Source organism: Panthera onca, chromosome C2, assembly GCF_046562875.1.
Source record: "Panthera onca isolate mPanOnc1 chromosome C2, mPanOnc1 haplotype 2, whole genome shotgun sequence".
Taxonomy (NCBI): Eukaryota; Metazoa; Chordata; class Mammalia; order Carnivora; family Felidae; genus Panthera; species Panthera onca.
This window is the reverse complement of record NC_138347.1, coordinates 105,269,990-105,290,209: the sequence shown is the minus strand read 5'-3', so window position 1 is coordinate 105,290,209 and position 20,220 is coordinate 105,269,990. Positions and strand designations below refer to the sequence as shown.

General features: G+C 44.0%; 1 protein-coding gene across 4 annotated transcripts in view; it reads left to right on the top strand.

Annotated features, from left to right (window-relative positions):
* Positions 1-20,220, top strand: part of SCHIP1 (schwannomin interacting protein 1) — a 549,016-nt gene that overhangs the window by 409,187 nt on the left and 119,609 nt on the right. Inside the window, exons 1-2 of one of the 4 annotated variants that reach the window (XM_060639088.3) lie at positions 16,654-16,752; positions 17,278-17,979. In XM_060639088.3, coding sequence (XP_060495071.1) covers positions 17,296-17,979 — 684 coding nt within the window. In that variant the 5' untranslated portion in view covers positions 16,654-16,752; positions 17,278-17,295. Of the gene's footprint in view, positions 1-16,653; positions 16,753-16,923; positions 17,065-17,277; positions 17,980-20,220 lie in introns of those variants that run through there. The other 3 variants (XM_060639086.3, XM_060639087.3, XM_060639085.3) reach the window with 3 other exon arrangements.

Genomic DNA, 20,220 nt, shown 5'->3' with positions numbered 1-20,220 from the left:
ACTCAACTGTTTTTAATTTTCCTGACCACTGCGTAAAGAAGCAAGTCCCTTTGGCCCTTACTAGTCCTGTCCTGGGAGTAGGGGAGAGGACCACCATGAGTATTCAACTATAGGTTTAATGACAATAAGAAACCTTATTCAAACCAAAAGAGGCAGAGTTTTGAGAAGTTCCATGATGTCTTATCTAAGGGGCACCTCAGGAAAAGACCCTGGGAAGCAGGGGACACTGGTGATCACAAGTTCGATTAGAGGTGTCATATCAGGAGCATACACTTGCTTGTGACTCTGTGGGCTGTTGTCTAGGGCATGTGCTTGCCCAGGGGGGCTAGTGTCAGTTGAAGTCCCCACAGGCCACTTGGCCAACAAAATGGATGACAAGGCAGCAAAACCATGGAGTAACTTAGCCAAACTCTCAAAAATACCTTGTAGTTAGACTATAAGGAAAGGCAAGGGATTAAGCCACATTTTAGGATAGTGTTGTGATGTGGGAGAGAGAGGCAGAGAGAAAACTGTGACCAAGCTAGGATACTCAGGGCATCAGGGACGCCAGAATGATCTGACTTAAAACGGAGAGATGGGGTTCATTTTATCATTATTCTTTAAACTGTGCATATATGTGTTTGTATCCTCCTTTGTATGTGTGATGTATTTTAAAATAAACAGATAAAGTTGACCCCTCCAAAAAAACAAGGACCCAGGGTCTGAAAGACATTGATTGGTAACTAAAAACAGCTGCCAAAATAAAGCCAATAAGACCTTAAGTGAAAACTTAAAACAGAAACCATAGAGCCAATACAGATGTCTCTCTCTTTCCCCCTACTACCTCCCCTCTCCCCTCTCCCCTCTCCCCTCTCTCTTCACTCCCTCTTTAACTCTCTGCCTTCACTAGTAAAATTTTTGCTGACTGGAAAAAACTTTGTGGGAGTGAGGAACATTAGAACTTACTTAGGAATTACATTTGAGAGAAAATACATCTCCTGTGCTCCCTATCCTGCTGGCCAGGGCAGGAGTGATTTAACACACTTTCTTTCCCAAAGTTGAAAGGTTAAAAATAATGTCTGCTCTCCTGAAACTGTTGTTCTAACACAAGGTAGCCATCAAACAGAAGCCTGTTTAATATCAGAATGTATTCAATCCGGCTGTTGTACCGTGCTGTGCAGGTAAGCACCTGGCCCTGCCCTCTGCCTGCCTTTCCCTGGGTTGATTTCCATCCTAGGGCTCTCCATTATGCTCTGTGCACCAGCTCAGTATTTCTTATTTTGCTTCACTCTTTACATGCCTCAAATAGTTCTTTTTTTTTCCTTGAGCCCTAGCTTAGCCAAGTTCCCTATATTTGATTCCTTTGATCTTTCTGTTTAAATCAATCTCTTCCTCTAATTATTTTCTGTTCCACTTCTTTGAACCCCTTCCAGTTGCCTCCCTTTCTCAAGAAGCCAGGTGTTTAAAAATCTGGATGAAGTTCAGGCAGAATCAGGTAGACACAGCTGCTTGCCCCCAGGTCACTTGTTGCCTTGTCTTTAAGCAGCAAAGATGGTTTACTAAAGGCACGTGACATTCCGGAGCAGTGAGCACTGCCCTATGTGTGGCAGGTGCTCAGTAAGTAATTACAGAATGGAGAAATTAACTGGGATCTCTTTTAAATGGGCTGCACTATATTCTAACTTACACTTAATTTGCTTCCCCATTGTATCCTGGGCCTAGGTCTCTTTCTGCTTTTAGGTTTTCTGTCCCATCTCATAGTTATTTCATAGCTTACTTCTTTGATGCTTTACACATTTTTAAATTAAATTTCTGTATGCTTCCTGCTCATATATTTAACTTCATTAGTTGCATTCATGTCATGAGATTTTGTTAATAACCTTGTTTACCAAATCCATGTTATTTATAAATTATTCTATTTTACTCCTTTCTTTAACTGATAATCATGTTCATATTTTCTTCGATTTAATTTCTGTTTAAATTAGAGTAGACTTTCCTTGTGTATTTGTTAATTTTCAGTGTTTTTCTAGTTAGCCACAGTACAAGATTCATCATATCCTATAATTCCAATATAAGTTTGGGTTGAGAAAAAAGACCATTGTCTTCGATGATATGATGTCTGAGATTTGCTTCAAAATAATCTAGTGGGTGGGGCACCTGGGTGGCTCAGTCGATTTAGCGTATAACTCCTGATCTGAGCTCAGGTCTTGATCTCAGTGTCGTGAGTTCAAGCCTTGCGCTGGGAATGAGGCCTACTGAAAAAAAAAAAAAATCTAGTGGGTGTGGGGGAGTAGGACAGTTATAGGCGAAATAAGATTGCCAAGGGTTGATAGTCGCCAGAGCTGGGTGATAGGTACATAAGGGTTTATTATACTATTCAATTATGTAAATGTTTGAAGTGTTTACATAATAAAAATGTATTTAAAAAGAACAAACGAATATAGATATAAAGATATAGAATTGATCCTATGAATTACCTGAGGACTCCAGCTGTCCTTGTCGTTGTTATTTGTTGGTTTAGCCATCCCTCTGCCTTCATTGCAAAGTTTAGCACTTGCTTCTCCTCTTCTTTTCTTTCCAAACTCTCAGTCTCACCTGGGAGGTTTCATGGTGCTTGTGTGTGGCTTGTCCAGTGCCTCCCATCAGCAATGCTAATCATCTATACTTCCACTGTTATTCAGCAGCCCACTCTTCCTTGATTATACTTCAAATCATTTCTACAACGATGCAGATCTCCATATGCTGACCCCCCAGAACTCTGGCTAAGGCTTTCAGGTTATGTTTTGTTACAGAATGTACTTTTCATCAGTCTAAATATAAAACACTTATATAATCCAGCCATTTCTGTTTTACAAGCCTTCAGGTCCCTATTAGTTTCAAGTTCAGGTTCAAACTCGGTATCCTTCACATCCAGCTCTTGCTTTCCTGCCATGTCTTGCCTCTTTCTCTAATATCCTCTGATACTTACTGTCTTTTCAAGTTATTTGTGGGTAACAGACCATGCTTTCTTACACTTCCAAACTTTTGACCATACTATTCCCTGAGATTGGAATGTCTTTTCATCAGTTGGCCCCAGGAGGACTTCTGCAACTTTTGTTTGTACCTCAAAACTCAATTCAAGCATCACTCCTTTGAGAAGGCTTTCCTGAGCTGTCCACATTGAGTTAAATGCTCCCTCCAATACCTTTTTTCATTTTATTTATTTTCTTAAAATAAACTTTAAAAAATCTTCTTTTTGAGAGAGAGAGCACACACGCATATGAGTGAGGGAGAAGAAGGAGGAGGAGGAGGGAGGGAGAGAGAGAGAGAGAATGAATGAATCCCAAGCAGGCTCCACGCTCATAGTATGTAGCCCAACTCAGGGCTCTATCTCATGAACTGTGAGATCATGACCTGAGCAAAAATCAAGAGTCGGTTGCTTAACCGACTGAGCCACCCAGGCACCCCAACATCTTTTTCATAGCACTCTTGACCATGCCCACCCAAACAGTTTGAAACCCAACTGAAATCATGGATATTCTTTGTTTCCTTTCTGGAATGTAAGCTCTTTGACCTCTTTCAACTCTTTCTGTCCAGAGTCCAACCCAGTGCCTGACACACAGTAGGTATTGGAATGAATGAGTAACTGAATGAACAGAGGAACACATAGATGAATGCTGTTATCTTCTTAAGGTAGCACTTCCCTACCCAACAGCCTTCTCTACGGGTCTGGGTCAATGCTCTTGGTCCTGGGCAGCCTTTCCAGTCTTTGCCTCCTAACTGCCCTTCTTAACCCACCTGTCCCATCTGGTTCTAGCTGTAACCCAATAGTCCCTGTTTCTGCTGAGTCCTTTCTATTTGGTGCTTCCTCTAGATGAGTGTTTCCCAGAGTGTGGTACACAATAATTTTTAGGTGATACTCAGATAAGTGTCTTTTGATAGTCTTGTGTTTATATTCATAAATATTGGAGGAAGGGGAATTGAACACATAACACCTGTGATTTCACAGAGAATATTGATTAGGACGAAACAAATATAGGTAGTGCCATGGTAATCAACCTTACCTGGACCTCATAAACCAGAGGCAAGGTGCTCAGATATAATCATCAATTGTTTCTAGCCCTCAATAACTGAATCCTTGGCCATGCCCGTTAGAAGTATAGACAGCCAGGAATAACATCAATAAGGAAGGATTCCCAAACACTGAATTCCGCAGGCATCTCTGTTTTAATTCAGTGATATGTTGAAATGTCACTTCCTGATGTTGCAGAGTATGTATAGGTACACTTAACTATGTTATATTTTACAGAAAAAATAATTAAATATTTGTTGAGCTGTCCAATGATATCCTCATGCAAGTTCAGATTTTTAATGTGGGTTGATATAGAAACTGACAGATTTGTCTCATCAGTGCGAAACCTTATCTTTCTCTGAAACCATCAGTTAGGGTATCTAGCTATTTGGATCAAAAAGTGCCATTCCTCTCAAAAAGAAACTTATTTGCAGCCATACATATTATATGTCATTTTGATGTATTTTATTTTTTTGTTCGGCATTTTTATTTTTCAATTTTACAAGTTTAATAACATTGTTCTTATAGAATTTACCATACTCATCAAATCTAATATACCATTGATATGTAAAACACATCATTATTTTATGTGCTGCTGAGAACAACAGAGAGGTTGCTAATCGTAATTGCAAGCTGCCATGGATTCTAAGACACATTCCAATTTCAGAGGGGTTAAAATTATTTTTTAAAGTGTGCTTAAAGTTGATAAAATGCAGATGTATATTTCACTTCTATTTTACCAAATAATACTTATATTTCATTAATCATAGTGATATAGTTTCTTTTTTTAAATTTTTTTAGAGAGAAAAAGGGAGGGAGAACATATATAAGGTGGGGAGAGGGGCAGAGGAGGAGAGAGGGGGAGAGAGAGAGAGAGAGAGAGAGAGAGAGAGAATCTTAAGCAGGGTCCACACTCAGTGCAGAGCCTGATGCAGAGCTCAGTCCCATAATCCCCATGGGATTATGACCCAAGCTGAAATCAAGAGTCAGATGCTCAACCAACTGAGCCACCCAGGCACCCCCAAAGTTTCTTTTTTGAGTGACTTTAAAAATGAGTTGGTTAAAGAAAAATCATATGTAAATAGGAGTAGACATGGAATGTAGCATGGGAAAATCCTGGAGGTGATAGCCATGCAATTGTGACTTGGCCTAGCCACCTATAGGGGCCCAGATACTGCCTGTTGGCCCCACCTGCCAGCTCAGGCCAACCCACTGCTCTCCAGCCCTGCGCCCAGCTCCTACCTGAGGGAGAATCTGTCTCTGTCTCCTCCACCACGCATGAGGGAGGAGATTGGGCAATCATGCCTATGCTCAGGTTGAAAAATGTGGCTATAACTCACTGAAGTCATTTTATGAGAGTGAAAAGAAATTCCTAAAATCAGACTCCTTATATTCAAGTAATCTAGACTCGCCTCTATTTAAATAAGAGCATACTGACAGGTTTCTGTTTTGTTTTGTTTTGTTTTGTTTTTAACCAATTCTCCACAAAGTAAGGAGAAAAGAACATGTTAGCCTCTCTTGCTGGGTAATTTATTTACTAATAATGGCTAACTAAACATGAACCGTTTCAGTGATTATTAAACCGAAGAATGGTCTGCTTTGTTTTTCATAATAAATTTACCAGTTATAATTATGAATAAGTTGACGAAAATTGCATTTCATTGACAAAATACAGAAGTGGCTAATTTCCTACTTCCACAATGGAGGTGGAGAGAGAATCGTTTTAGATGGAGTCGGGAAAAACTGCCAAGTTTCCATTGGGAAAATGTTGTGCTTTTGCGCACTATCTCCCTATCTGTGGATACGTGTCCATCACGCTTCCAGCTCCCACCTTGCACAAGGTCTAGTCCTCAAACTGCTTGGCACTGTGTGAATATTTCCCCAAGAGCCACCCAAAACCCTTGGATTTACTTGGTGCTTATCCTTGAAGGTTAGTGTGAATCATTAACCAGAATGCAATGGAGCAGGAGGTCACAAGTCATATAGGCTCCACTGCTTGCACAGAGCCCGTTTTTGCAAACCTAATTTTGAAGGTTTTAATGTAGGTGTAATTGAGAAGATAAATTGAACACATATGCATATCCTAATAAAGGTATTCTTTGGAGTCAGCAAATAGTCACATCATACTAAGCATCAATGATCCTATTATAGTATAATAAAAGGGAAAGGTCTTATAATAGAAGATTATTTATAGGCTATTAGTTATTAGTATAATTTTAAAAATATAAGCAGTAACAATTAGCAGAATTGATAGTATTGGAGATGCAGCTGTTCCCGCTCACTGGTACTAATGATATTAACAATAATTCTAATAGCAATGTCATTTGAAAGCTAAACCTTTTCCAAGTTCTTTATCCTTATGGGTGTTTTTATCAGATCACTGCTGCATAATTTTATAAAAACGAGTTCCTAATATTCATAAAAGTTCCTGACATCATACACTAAATTTTGAAATTTATTCATAGATTAGAATAAAGTTGTAATTGTGGCTTTCGGCTTTCTGTGGCTCTCTTTCTGTGGCTTTCTCCAAGCAGAAATAGTGGTCAGAAAGTCAAATATATTTAAGAAGTAGACTCGCTAAGACTTGGTGTCTTAGGTCAGGTTCCCTAGAAGCAAAGCCTTAGAGAGGGACTTGGATGCAGGTGGTTTACTGAGAGATAAACCTATAAAGAAGGGAGAGAAGCAGGATAGGGACGTGGGAAGTGCCAGGCACAAGGTGGATCAGATGGTATGCCTGGCTCGATGCGGGTGGATGGATAAATTGGACCACACAGGATAGCCGTGAGCCCTTATAGCCAATACTCACAGCAGTTTGGGGGTTGACGTGGTGGCCAGGAACAGGGACCTGCTTGGAGCACTAACAGCACTAAGTATACTTGGTGATGGAGGGGGACGGGAATGGGGATTGGGGAGAGGGGAACAAGGACGGCTCCCAGATTTGTGACACGAACAAGTGAATTGATTCTTGTATATAACAACAACACTCCCCTCATAATACCAAAAATCCAAGATTGCAGAAGAAATAGGAAAAGATTCTCATTGTACAAATAAATAAATTTTCCTTTAGCTTTTACTTTCTAGATGAAAAATGCCAACTTTTTGGCATATTTGCATAGGATTTTCTACTAAAGATATGTAAACTTTTTTTAAAAAGTGGTTTTTTTAGAACTTTTCCATTTACTCTGCTTTGTGTTGAAAATGAACCCAAGCTTTGTGTTCAAAAATGAGTCCAGTTTGGGTTGTTAGAGTTATTAGCACTCTAATAATTGAAGATTCAGTCCTGATATTACAATATTATGGTAACTTTTAATGAAAAAGTATTATGCATTGCTCTTATGCATTCACCCTTTAGTCCAGAGGTCAGTAATCTGTGGCTTGTGAGCCAAATCCAGCCTGCAACCTGTTCTTGTGTGACCTGAGAGCTAAGAATTTTTACATTTTTAAAGGGTTGCTTTATAAAGAATTTAGCAGACTATATGACACACAAAGCCAAAAGTATTTACTATTTTTAGCCCTTTTACAGAAAAGTTTGCTGACCCCTGCTTCAGTCCATTATGACCTCAAACTTTCTTTCAGAAGTGTGCTGACCAATCCGTATTTTGAGATAAAATCTGACATTCAAAAACTTCAAACTAGCAAGTGATTTATGGAACCAGAAAATGATTTGTTTTATAAAAGGATTCATCGCAGAATTTATACAAATAAATTCTAGTTCATCTGAACAGTTGTTTTTAATGGAATTCTTCAACAAATTCAGAAGCATTCGTTTTAAGTAAAATAAATCTGCATAATTTCTCTTTGTTTCATAACAATATTACTACCCATTTTGTGATTATTGTAAAGAAACTGAAAATACAAATAGATACAAAGGTAAAAAGTCACCTGCAATATTACCATCCATCTTTAGCCACTGTTAACATGTGGTACATCTTTTCCTAGGCATAATAAGCATTTAATTTTTTAAAATGTGGATAACGTATGTATGATAGTATATCCTCTTTTAGTCATTTAATATTATGATTTTCAAAAGCATCGTATTTGACTGCATTTATTCCACAGAATGAATGTGTCACAATTTATTTAAATATCTTACCATTTTTTGACATTTAGGTTGAAACTAATTTTTCACTCTTGTAAATGCCACAATGAGCGTCTTTATGCATAAATATAGATCCTCATTTCTGTGTCCTTAGGCTAGATTTTTAAAAGAGTAACTATTGTCTCCTCCCCCCAGTTTGTTCCTTGTCTCTTACAAACTCATTTTTCTTCTAGATCTATCAACCGTGGAGTTCCTCGGGGTTAGAAATGTGACCTACCTCTTCCTACTCTCTCTGTCGGCAGACATGTCACCTATACCCAAGCTTTCAAATACAATCTCCCATATTTACATCTCCAGCCCCAGATCTCTCTGCTAAGCTCCAGACACACATATCCAGATACCTACTTGGCATGTTCACTTGTATGTCTTATACCATCTCAAATAGAAAATGTCCAAAAATGATTCAATATTTTCCCTTCTTTTGCTTGCTACCAAACCCCCTCCTTGTTGCCCATTTCAGTGAAGAGATACCACCTTTCCACTAAATTGCTTATGATACAAAGCTGGAAACCATCAGTGACGTCTCTCTCTATTACGTCACCAGGTCTTGTTAATTCTTCCATCTAAATATATCTTTAATATTTCTATTTCTCTCCATCTCCCCACCCTCACCTAAACCACATTTATCTCCTCCCTGGACTACTATATTTGCTTCCTAATTGGTCTCTGCATCCACTCTTGTCCTTCTCGGTCCTTCTATCCTCTGGTAGTTCTCTACCGAGGAGAACATTTCTAAAAATGTCAATCTGCCTTTACAGTCCTTACGCGGTTGTTAGGATAAAGATCTTAATGGCAACCCCTTCTCTTGCCACTCTCCCCCTTACTCTCTTATTCCAACCTAGTGGTTTTCTTTCAGCTACTCACGTAAGCTAGGCTTCTATCAGCCTCAAACCCTTTGTTTAAGGTGTTTCTTCTGCCTTTAACACCCTCCCTCTTCTTCAGCTGACCAACCCTTTTTCTGATGCAACCTCCAATACACACACTACCTACGTGCTTTCTCAGCATCGTATGAGTCTACTCTGGGTACTTATGACAAGTTGTAATCTAAATTGTTGGGTATCTTTTTTCTGCTGTAATGTCTGTTTCTCTACTAGAATGAACTTTCATTTTGGGCAAATAGTGTCTGTCTCTTTCACCACAGTATCTCTCAGGGCCACCCATGTAGTAAGTGCTCCATAAATACTTGTTGAATTATTAACAGGTTATGGGGTATAAACTTTGCAAAGACATTTAAAACATTTTATCAAGGGTGCGTGGGTGGCTCAGTTGATTAAGTGTCCGACTTCAGCTCAGGTCATGATCTCACCATTCATGAGTTCGAAGTCAGACGCTCAACTGACTGAGCCATCCAGGCACCCCCGATCACACTCATTCTGACATTGTATATTATGTTTTAAATAATTTAAAAATATTTTATAGGCAATATGTAACCTCATTATTATTGAAATTGCATCTTTTTGATTACTAGTGAAGTTGAACAGTTTTCACATTCCCCCATGCCTTGAGTGATCATTTGATTTATCATGTAAACTGGGACGCTTTTGAGAGTGAAGAAAGGTGCTGTTCATAATTATGCCAGGACAAGATGCCAGGATAAAAGCAGGACCATCCTATACAAGCCAAGATGGATAGTTTCCCTAACTCTTTCATTTTCATGTAGTCTTAGAACTCTGGGCATCTAAAGCTGAGAGCAGAGGTCCAAGTGATGATCCAGGGGTAAACTGAAGATAAAAATGCTTTTTGTTCTTCATTTTCATATGGATGCCGTGTGCTGTGCTGTCCAGTAGCTCAGTGACTTGCTCCAGAACTCCCTGTCACCAATGCTGCCTACTTCACTCGTTTACCTTACCTGCCTAACCTTTGGAGACTTCCAACAATTTCATACCACTCTCCTTTCATGATAAGACCATTGGCCCAAAGAGCTGCGGGAACTGTCTTGCCCATAAATGCAGAGCTACTCAGAGGCAGAGCCAAGGCTTTTGGAAGAGTTCCCTCCTGTTCCACCAAGCTGCCTCCTCCTTCACGTTCAGATACATTCCTCCTGCTTGGATTGCACTGACAATGCCAGTAGTTATTTTCTGATTTGATAACACTTCCAAAGTTATATAGAGAAGTGACCAGAACAGAGTTTTCACTTCTTAGTGCATCCTGTGAGGATGTTCCTCTTTGACAGCATAACACATCAAAGCACAAGGCACACAATTTCTGGGGCAATTCATCTTGTACTGGGGTCATGTGCACATGGTTTCAGTGCCTGTGACTTGTAACGCTTCCCTGAGCTCATGCAATGAGACTACAAACTTTCGTAGCTTTTCCTAAATGTCCTCTTATGTAATATATGCCCTTCAGTGAAGCTCAAAAAATAAATTCAGAGTTGCTTACAGATTTGCATTTTCAAGAATTGCTAGGAACTTAAGGAAGGTAGAATATGATGACAAAGAATTTCTGGAAAAAGAAAGATGAGGAGAGTTTAAATAAGTTGAATTTTTGTCAATGCCATCTGATCTGAGGTATGACTTTATTAGGAAAAGAACAGCAGCCTTCCTCTTCCAATCTCCTCAACAGAGAACAAATTTCCTTCTAATGAGATTCCCAATAGAGCCTCTGATTACTGTTGTGCAAATTGTGCACTGCACAATCCTAGGGGGTGCCATTTACCCCACCACCTAGGCAAAGGTGCCAAACGGTCCCTCTTGGCAGGCACCTGTGGTGCAGATCACAATCCTCCTGGCACCAGACAGGGTACAATCTGTGCGGCCATATGTTGAGGTCCTGACTGACACTCTCTGTGTGACTTTTCCTTGATAAAGAAAGACACTATCAGTGTCAGTTAGAGTTGCCTTATTCACCAATACCTGTAGACTTTTTAGAGTAATCTTCATTTCATACATTCACCTAGTTTTTGTAAGCACTTTGGTATATGTCAAGCCAAGTGTCCTGGTTTCAGGTTTAGGAAATAGGTCATTGGAGCTATCTTTTAAGGGCTGAGGTTGTCTAAATTTTGCCATTTCATTTTTATTGAGGAAAATGCAGGAAATAAGTGCAATCTCATGGTTTTCTAGAGAACCTAAACATTTAAGATGTTAATGTTTTTTAAAGGGATGTTTTTCATTAAAATTTAGCTATGTAGGGGTGCCTGGGTGGCTCGGTCGGTTAAGCATCTGAACCTTGGTTTCTGCTCAGGTCATGATCTCACGGTTTATGAGTACCAGCCCCACAGCAGGCTCTGCGCTGACAGTGGGGAGCCTGCTAGGGATACTCTCTCACTCCCTCTCTCTCTGCATCTTCCCTGCTCATGCTGTCTCTCTCTCTCTCTCAAAATAAATAAATAAACTTAAAAAATATATAGCTCTGTAAATGAAAGAAAGAAAAAAAATTAGGTGTATATAGGATCCATCTCCAAAATATCTATACATATAGACTAAACGTTAAAAATCAACTATTGGCTCTCCAGAAATAAAGGAGAAATGCCATGCATTCAACCTGCCCAATGGAGAGAGACCTTGGTTTTAAATTAATAGAGAAACCAACTTTGTATCTCCCAACAGAGAAGGTGATGAAACCATTCAGAGACAGTTTTATACCATATTTCCCATAGTGTCTAGGATGAAATCCAAAGGGTCTTCAAGCTGGAAGAAGCCTTTTAGTTCATTCACTTACTCATAATTCTGACTATTTGTGTAACATCATGACCATGCAGTCTAGCCCCCTTCGTGAGGAAACTGAGGTCACAAAGTTGGTTAGAGACAGGACTGGAAACTAAGCCCAGATGTTCTATATCCAGGACACTTGGCCCCACAGTGCTGCTACATATTACCATGTAGTTAAATTCAGGTGATGAAATAGGAGAGCATCTGTATACTGCATGTGACTTGCATGTAATTCATGCAATAAAGATGAAATACAAACCTCTTTGCCAGCCATTTCTTTATCACTCTAAATGCCACAACTTAGAGAAAGAAGGTTCAGCATTAGGGGCAATAATTTCAGAATTAGTTTGGGACTTTTGCAAATAAACCTTTTTCCCAGCTATCTATACTCCTTACAATTTAAATATTTCAGTCATGCCTTTTCTCAAATGTTGCCTTTACAGATTAACATCCTATAAATAGCACTGACCTCCTAGGAACATGCTGTCATCCCTACCCTTGGAGTATTATTCCAGTTTTCCGTTCATGACAAAAATGAAAATCCCAATCTCATGGCTACCTTCTGAAAGGATTTGCTTTGCGGGGAAATTAAAAGCATGTAGTTCATACAATTGGAAATTTCATTTTCCAGGGTGTCTGTACTCTTCTTTTACACAATTAAGTCTCCCAACGTGCCGAATAGCACTGAACTTGTTGACAGTTGAGGAGGTGGAGCACATGTGTGCATCAGGGAACAGCTGCTCTTGCCAGCTGCCTTCTCCTCTGCATAGACAGAAATATTGCCCAAGGAGCCCCTGCAGGGCAGGAGACTCAGAACTCCTTTGAACTTGCTGCAAGGAGCCCTTTCTGACATTTTGCTCTGTGAATTTATCCATATGCATGCAGACCAAAGGGTAGTGAGCCTTTCACTGAGTGACTAGCAGCCAAGATTCTGGAGCCAAGCTACCTGGGTCCAAATCTTGGCTATGCCACCTAGTTTTCCAGCTCTTTGACATTAGGCCGCGTTACTTAATCTTACTATCTTCAGCAATCTCACCTGTACATGGGGATACTAGTTTCTTCATAGAGTTGGTTTTTTTGTAATTTTTTTTTTTAATGTTTATTTATTTTTGAGACAGAGACAGAGCATGAACGGGGGAGGGTCAGAGAGAGAGGGAGACACAGAATCTGAAACAGGCTCCAGGCTCCGAGCTGTCAGCACAGAGCCCGACGCGGGGCTTGAACTCACGGACCGCGAGATCATGACCTGAGCCGAAGTTGGACGCGCAACTGATTGAGCCACCCAGGTGCCCCTCTTGATAGAGTTTTTGAGAATTAAATGTTATTATTAATAATCCCAGCATCCAATATATATTTTTAATGTTTTTATTTTTGAGCCAGAGAGCACAAGCAGGGGAGGTGTGGGGGGATGGGGGGGACAGAGGATCTGAAGTGGGCTCTCCACTGACAGCAGAGAGCCCCATGCGGGGTTTGAACTCCAGAACCATGAGATCATGACCTAAGCTGAAGTTGGACTCATAACCGCTTAACCGTCTGAGCCACCCCAGTGCCCCTGCAGCAACAAATATTGATGAAGCTTCTATTCCATTCCAGTTATCATGAACAAAACAGAGAAATAGCTCCTCCCTTAGAGTATTTACTCCCTTAGAGTATTTACTCCTCTAGAGTATGTTTTCCCAGTAGGAGCACTGATCCACTTAAGGGTTATAAAGTCAATGGTGAAGTGTGAGCAAATTTTCTTTTAAATGAATTAGGATAGGATTTACAAATAAGGGTTTTATGAAACTTTTAAATATTTTTATACGTATGTGTGGCCTGGGTCTTGGCAGAAAATGGTTTTCTTGAGTCTAGTAGAGAAGACATGCAATTAAACAGCAACGTAGATGCAGCATTTATGATGAGTGCAATAAATATCTCTGGAGCATGGGAAAGTTACCTGCTTCCTTTTAGGTGGGCGGTACAGAGAATCAGGAGCCTTCCCGGAGGAAGTGACATTTAAGCCTAGACATAAAGGATAAGTAGAAATTTGCCAAAAGAAATGGGGGGAGGTTGGGCAGGAAGCAGTTCCTTTAAGGGAAATGAGGAGCCAAGGGGACTTTAAAGGAGCTGGGAGAGACCTGCACTGCAGAGAGGCACTCTGGCTGCATGCAGAGAATGGGCATAGGTAGTAGGGAGACTGTTTAGTAATTTCAGGACACAGTGGTCCATACTGGGGTGATTGATGGGGGAAGGTGCTGGTTTGCGATGACACCCACTTGACTCACATCTCTGATGTCTAATTTACAAAGGTTGCAGGGGACAAATCTAAATCTGTAAGCCACAAGCTCCTAACCTGAGGACACGGTCCTATAAAGAGGAAGACAGGACCTTTCAATCACTTTCCAAATAATCTCTCCATCCTGCTGGACATATCTGTAGACTGTCGCCGGCCTAGGAATTGGCAGGGCTCTCTGTTCCAAAATGGGACAGTTCTTGGCAGGAGATGGAAGGCTGGAAACAGAATGGAAACTGGGCTAGCCAGGCACCTTGCATGAAGAGAAAAGAAAAAACGAAACCTGGTACTTTCCCATCTGATCCAGAATATCTGGTCAGAAAATTATTTAAAAGGACAGATAATTCAGAGATATTTGGCTTTGAAATGCCATGCGTTTTTGGCAGTGGATTTACCTTGCCAAATGTTTTTCTAAGGCCTTATTTTGCATTCCCTGAACACAGACCATCTGGGCAGCAGGGGGGATGAGTAGGAGCCCAGGAGGGAATCTGGGTGGGTGGCTGAGGAGGTCCTAATGTTTAAAAATTGGGACTGAGACCACAACTTTTTATCACTCCAGTTGATGAATACTTATCTGTCTACCTGTGTTCTGCCCCAGAGCAGTGAGCTTTTCCTGACCTAACCCTTGCCAATTCACATGGTGATTTGAAAAGCAGCTATCTAGTTCCCAGCACCCGGTGTTTCCTACCCACATCTCTGAACACTTTTAGGGCCACATCCATCCTACGGGGCAGGGGGTGGGGGACGGGCAGCCAGCTGACCCAGGGCTTCACAGCAACCTCAAAATCAAACCATATTTGGAGCACAAGGCAGGCTGTTTACAGATGTTACCATAAAAGACATTTGAAATTATAATCAGTCCTGTTTTACAGAAGAGCTGTAAAGGGGCCAGACCAGAGGCCCCTTTTCCTGTATTCATTAAGATTGCTGCTTCCAGGCAAGTTAAAAGATTAGTTTATCTTCCCTGGCTCAGGCCTACCTAGGACTGGAAAGAGTCACACTTCACTGAAATCACTTAAACAAAGGGTCTCTGCACCAAGTCCCAATTAGGACCTAGAAGAAAAGTCAGGATGGCAGCCACTCCCTACTAAAGAATTCCAAGCATTCCCCTGGTCCTCCCTCTGGAGGGTGCAAAGCCAGGGTAGTGGCCTGGTCCAAGCTAGAATTCACTGGGAATAATTAGTAACAGCCCAAATCTGGAAGTTCAGGGAAACTGGTTTTCCCCCAATCCATTGTAAAATTAAGTGCTAGGGTTGTTTGGGTTTTTTTTTTTCTTTTTGAATTTTTTCAGATTTACTGAGGTATAATTGACACATAAAATTGTTAAATATTTTAAATGCATGCTATGGTTATTTGACACAAGCATACAGTGTGTAAGGATCCCCTAGTTAACACATCCGTCACCTCACATGTGTGTGTGTGTGAACATTTAAGAGGGCATTTCCTTGTTTCCCAGTTCTTACAAGTCCGAACTGGTTGGTTCACAGTAAATCTCTAACCCTGAAAAGGTGCTCTATGACCCATCTATGCTTTCCAAGTGATGGTATCTTCACTCCAAGGAACCTTGTGCCTAATGAGATGAGCTGCCAAATTCAGGGAACCAGTGTGCATTCTGAAAAACCCAGCATAGGTTTCTTTGACTCGGTTTCCAGAAAAATTTAAGGACGCAGAGTCAGTGCAAGTGCCAGGAGCAGGTCACCTGATATCCACGTCTTCCCTTCCTTTAATGTCTCCTTGATTGGAGGCGGCCAAAAGGGACTTTAGAGGTTCGCCTAAACCTTTAGAACAGATTCTTCACCAACGTTCCAGGTATCAGTCCCATCTTCCACTTAGCTCTCCATTCCCCAGACACACACCTCTCTTGAGGTCATCCTCAGCGTGCGGCCGGTAGTGGGAAGGAAGCGTGAGCTAAAGCAACAGGTTCCGCCCACAGCCTGAACTTGGAAGGGGCGCGGGCAAGGCGACTGGAGCAGGGCGGTGGAGGGAGAGGAAGTGGCCGAGGAAGGTGGAAGGGAAATGATGGTGCATGACCACCCAGCACACGTCACTTCGGGCTCCCACAAGGGCTAGTGTCTGTGCGCGTGTGGGGGGAGGGAGGTCCTTCACCGGATCACTCGGGGACTTCCGCGTGGGTTAGCATGCGCCGCGACCGCGCTTTGGGGGTACGGGGAAGCTAAGACAGAATAACGAGCCCTGAAAAGAGGGCTTGAAACGCGCCCAGAAAATCTTTGTGTGTGCGTCTGTGGGTTAACACCCGCCACCCTCCCCAGGGTGCCGCCCCTGTTAATTGGCCAGGTCTGCATCCCTAACGCCCCGAGCCCCTTTCCCTCGGCCTTTTCCCGACCTCTCTGAACCCAAGCCCTCCCGCCTCCCGCCTGAGACTGCAGCCGCGAAAACCGGGAGAACGGACTGCGCCGCGCCCGGCAGCCTCTGGGCATGCTCGGTGGCGGGACCGGCTCCGCCGCCGGGAGGGCGCGTCCTCCCTCCCCCAGGGCGGCGGCGGCGGCGGCGGCGGCGGCGCCTGCAGCTACCGCCGCCGCGCCCGGCCCCGCACACCTTTGGGGGTGGCGAGAGCCACCCTCTCCTGCGAAAGCGGAGAGCGCCCCACCACCCCGAGCCTTCCGGCGGGCCGAGGAGGGGCCGGTCAGGGAGGCGCGGAGGCGGGAGTGAGACCTCCGAGCTGCCTGCCGTTCCTTAGAAAGTAAAGCTCAGCTGGCGAACCGAGCCGGCTCCCAGCCGCCGGCGGGGGCGGGGCGAGGCGGGGCCGAGTGGGGGGTGGTCTCGGCGCCCGGAACGAGGTGCGAATTCAGTAGCCGCCCACCCTCTTCTCGGTCCCGCCCCCAGGGAATTATAATTCTCTGGGAAAGTGTCTGGTTCTCGGAGAATCCTTGGGGCGGGGTGCAGGGGTGCTCCCGGCGCAAAATGGTTACAACAAAGTCCATGCGCGCCCCGGGGACCCTCTTATGGAAAGTGTGAGCGCTGGTGGCTGGGCACCCCCTTTGCTAATCTGAGGGTTAGTTACTGGAAGGAAGTATGGTTGGGGGGGGGGGGCGGCGGTGGGCGAAGGGAAGCCTCAAGCTCGTGCCGGCTCCGTCCCCAGGCCTTCTTCGGGAGTGCACCTCCGACCAGGCAGGCTCGGGGCACTGGGCCGGGGTGCTCGCGGCGGGTGGCGGGGGGCCGGAGCAGGCTCGGCCCGGCAGCTCACTCTCTGCCTCCTCCCTTCTAGGATTACCGAGAGGATGGGATGGATCTAGGCAGTGACGCCGGCGGCAGCAGCAGCAGCAGCAGCCGCACCAGTTCGCAGTCCAACTCCACCAAAGTGACCCCTTGCTCCGAGTGCAAATCCTCGTCGTCGCCGGGAGGCAGTCTGGACTTGGTGTCTGCCCTGGAGGACTATGAGGAGCCCTTCCCGGTCTACCAGAAGAAGGTGATTGATGAGTGGGCGCCGGAGGAGGACGGGGAGGAGGAGGAAGAGGAGGACGAGCGCGACGAGCGGGGGTACCGGGATGACCGCTGTCCGGCCCGGGAGCCGGGGGACGTGAGCGCCAGGACCCGCAGCGGCGGCGGCGGGGGCAAGGGCGCCACCACTGCCATGCCGCCCCCCGTGCCCAACGGCAACCTCCACCCGCACGACCCCCAGGACCTCAGGCACAATGGCAACGTGGTGGTGTTGGCCGGCCGGCCCAGCGGTTCTCGGGGCCCCCGCCGGGCGGTCCAGAAGCCCCAGCCCGCGCGGGGCCGACGCGGCGGCCGGGGTCCGGCAACTGGGGTCCTCTGCCTTCAGCCCACCGACGGCGGGACGTGTGTCCCGGAGGAGCCCCCGGTGCCCCCTATGGACTGGGAGGCACTGGAGAAGCATCTGGCTGGACTGCAGTTCCGGGAGCAGGAGGTGCGGAACCAGGGCCAAACGAGGACCAACTCCACCTCCGTAAGTTGGCCGGGGGTGCGTGCCCACGCGCGCACACACGCGTACACACCGCGCGCACAGCCCGCACGCGTCCTCCTGGCTCTCCCACCCGCCTGCGGCCCCATTCATCCTTCCGCGAGGGTGGGGGCCGGGCTTGAGAGCCTGCCTTCTGCTACCCTGGGGTACGGTTGCTCAGTCTGTGAGCTGTCTGGGTTTGCAGGATGGGCGGAGAGGAGGGAGGGGCAGCCAGAGGGCAGCGGAAAGTCGAGTTAGTGGAACCGGCGACTCATTTTAATGGAATTACTTATGGAGACGAGATTGTGAGTCACTTGCCTGAAAATAAATCCGGGGAAATTTTGGCACCGAAGCCAGTGCCCTGCGGGTGATATTTCAAGTGGTAATAGTTGTGGCTTTGTCGACCGTGGTGGGTCTCCCTTCGTTACCACTAACGTTTCGCCCATGTATAGTCTGTCCCTGTGCACACGCTCACATTCGCCTGCCCACACCTCCGGTATGGCAGCAGGGTTTGTTCCGTCTCGCGTTTAAGCAGATGCTCCTGAATTTGAATGGGTGACCGCCCTGCCCTGAGACTTTGTTCCTTTCTGAAACCCGACCTGTTGTTGACTTGGGGAATGGGGGGCATTGACCTGCTAGGGTGAGAGAGTGGTTGTTGCCTCTGTCGCCTCAGCCTCTCTGGTGAAGCCCTCCTTGTTTTGAGAAGGAGCCACTTGCAGTTCCTTACCGGAGGCCACACTGCCTCAGTTCAGGAAATCCAGAGAGGGAGGGGTGCTGAAGTGGAACAGAGAGAGGGAGAGAAGGAGGGCTGCATCTATAATAAGAAGCTCTGGCAGGTTTGCACTTGTCTCAACATCTTTTTTGCCCCTGAGAGGAGAGCAAATCAATGACTTAAAAGCGTCATGAATGTAGCTCCGCTATTTATCACTGTTTTGAGATAAAGCAACAGTTGTAATTTGAAATCGTTAATGATGTCCCTAAATGGGGCTGAAGGGCACACGGTTTCAATAAGCCGCTTTCTGTGTGTGGCAGCTGTGTGGCAGTGTGGGAGAATGCTGGCTTGCAGGTGTAATTTTTCTGCTCCAGGGCCCTGGGGCTACTGGAAATTGGGTGCATGCACTTCTGACTTCAGGGGTGAGGACACTAACCACGTTTCACAGAGAAATTGGCATGGTTTCTATCAGAGAGAGCCCTTGGCTGACAGAGCCCACTGGTTAGTGTCCCTTGAGAAACTACCTATTAAATTAACACACTCATTTTAATCCCAGCTGTTTACCATGGCCACTAGCAGACGTGGAATCTTTCCATTACAGCCAATTCTATGTATTATACCTTGCAATAGAAAACATCCTTTTCCCACTTAGTGTCTGAGAAAAATACCTGATTAAGCTCCTTGGACTTAAACAATGACTTGAAGATAAACACATTTCATTTACTATTGCATGATATTAATACATTCCAGGAGAATATAATAATTTGTGTACGTGCAAAGTTAGGATTTGACAATGACAACGAACCCCATTATTTGATATTTTTTGTTTAATAACTATTAAACAAAATGTTATTGAGCACCTGTGTACTATGTGCTAAATGCAAGGTCTGATTCTCTGTGCTACAGTTACACATCTGTCCATGTGAGACTTGAATTATGGTGAGGGGAGGTAGGGTACAGACTGACTCCCCTCTAAGAACTTAAAATTTAATAAATTACTTAACACCATCCCTTCCCCCAACACACACACACACACACACACACACACACACACAGCCTATTACTATGAAGACTTTGTGAATCTTTCCTTCTTGGGCAATCTTTGAAACCAAAGGTGTCTCCTCACCTGTTGAACAATTTGCATTATTTGGGTTCCCTTCCCTCCACCCCAGCCCCCTGAAAATGTCCCTTCTGGGCATTTCCTCCACAAGTTATGCAGAAAAACCTGAAACCCATTTCTTTAAAGCAAGTATGTGCACAGAAAAAAGGGGGAGGGGAGAGCCTTTGAGGTTGTTTAATCAATTTTACCATTTTTTGGTTTGTTAATAACAAAATTACTAGCCAGTGTCGGTTTAGAATAGTGTTTTTCATACTGTAAGTTACCCATGAAATCACCTTAACATTTAAAAAAAAGATATGAAATAAAACAATAAGCTTGGTTTTAAAAACTTTTGCTTTGGTTTTATGTAAACACTGGGTCATGATGTAAAATTTATTTCTTACTATGGGTCATTGTCATAAAATTCAAAAAACAC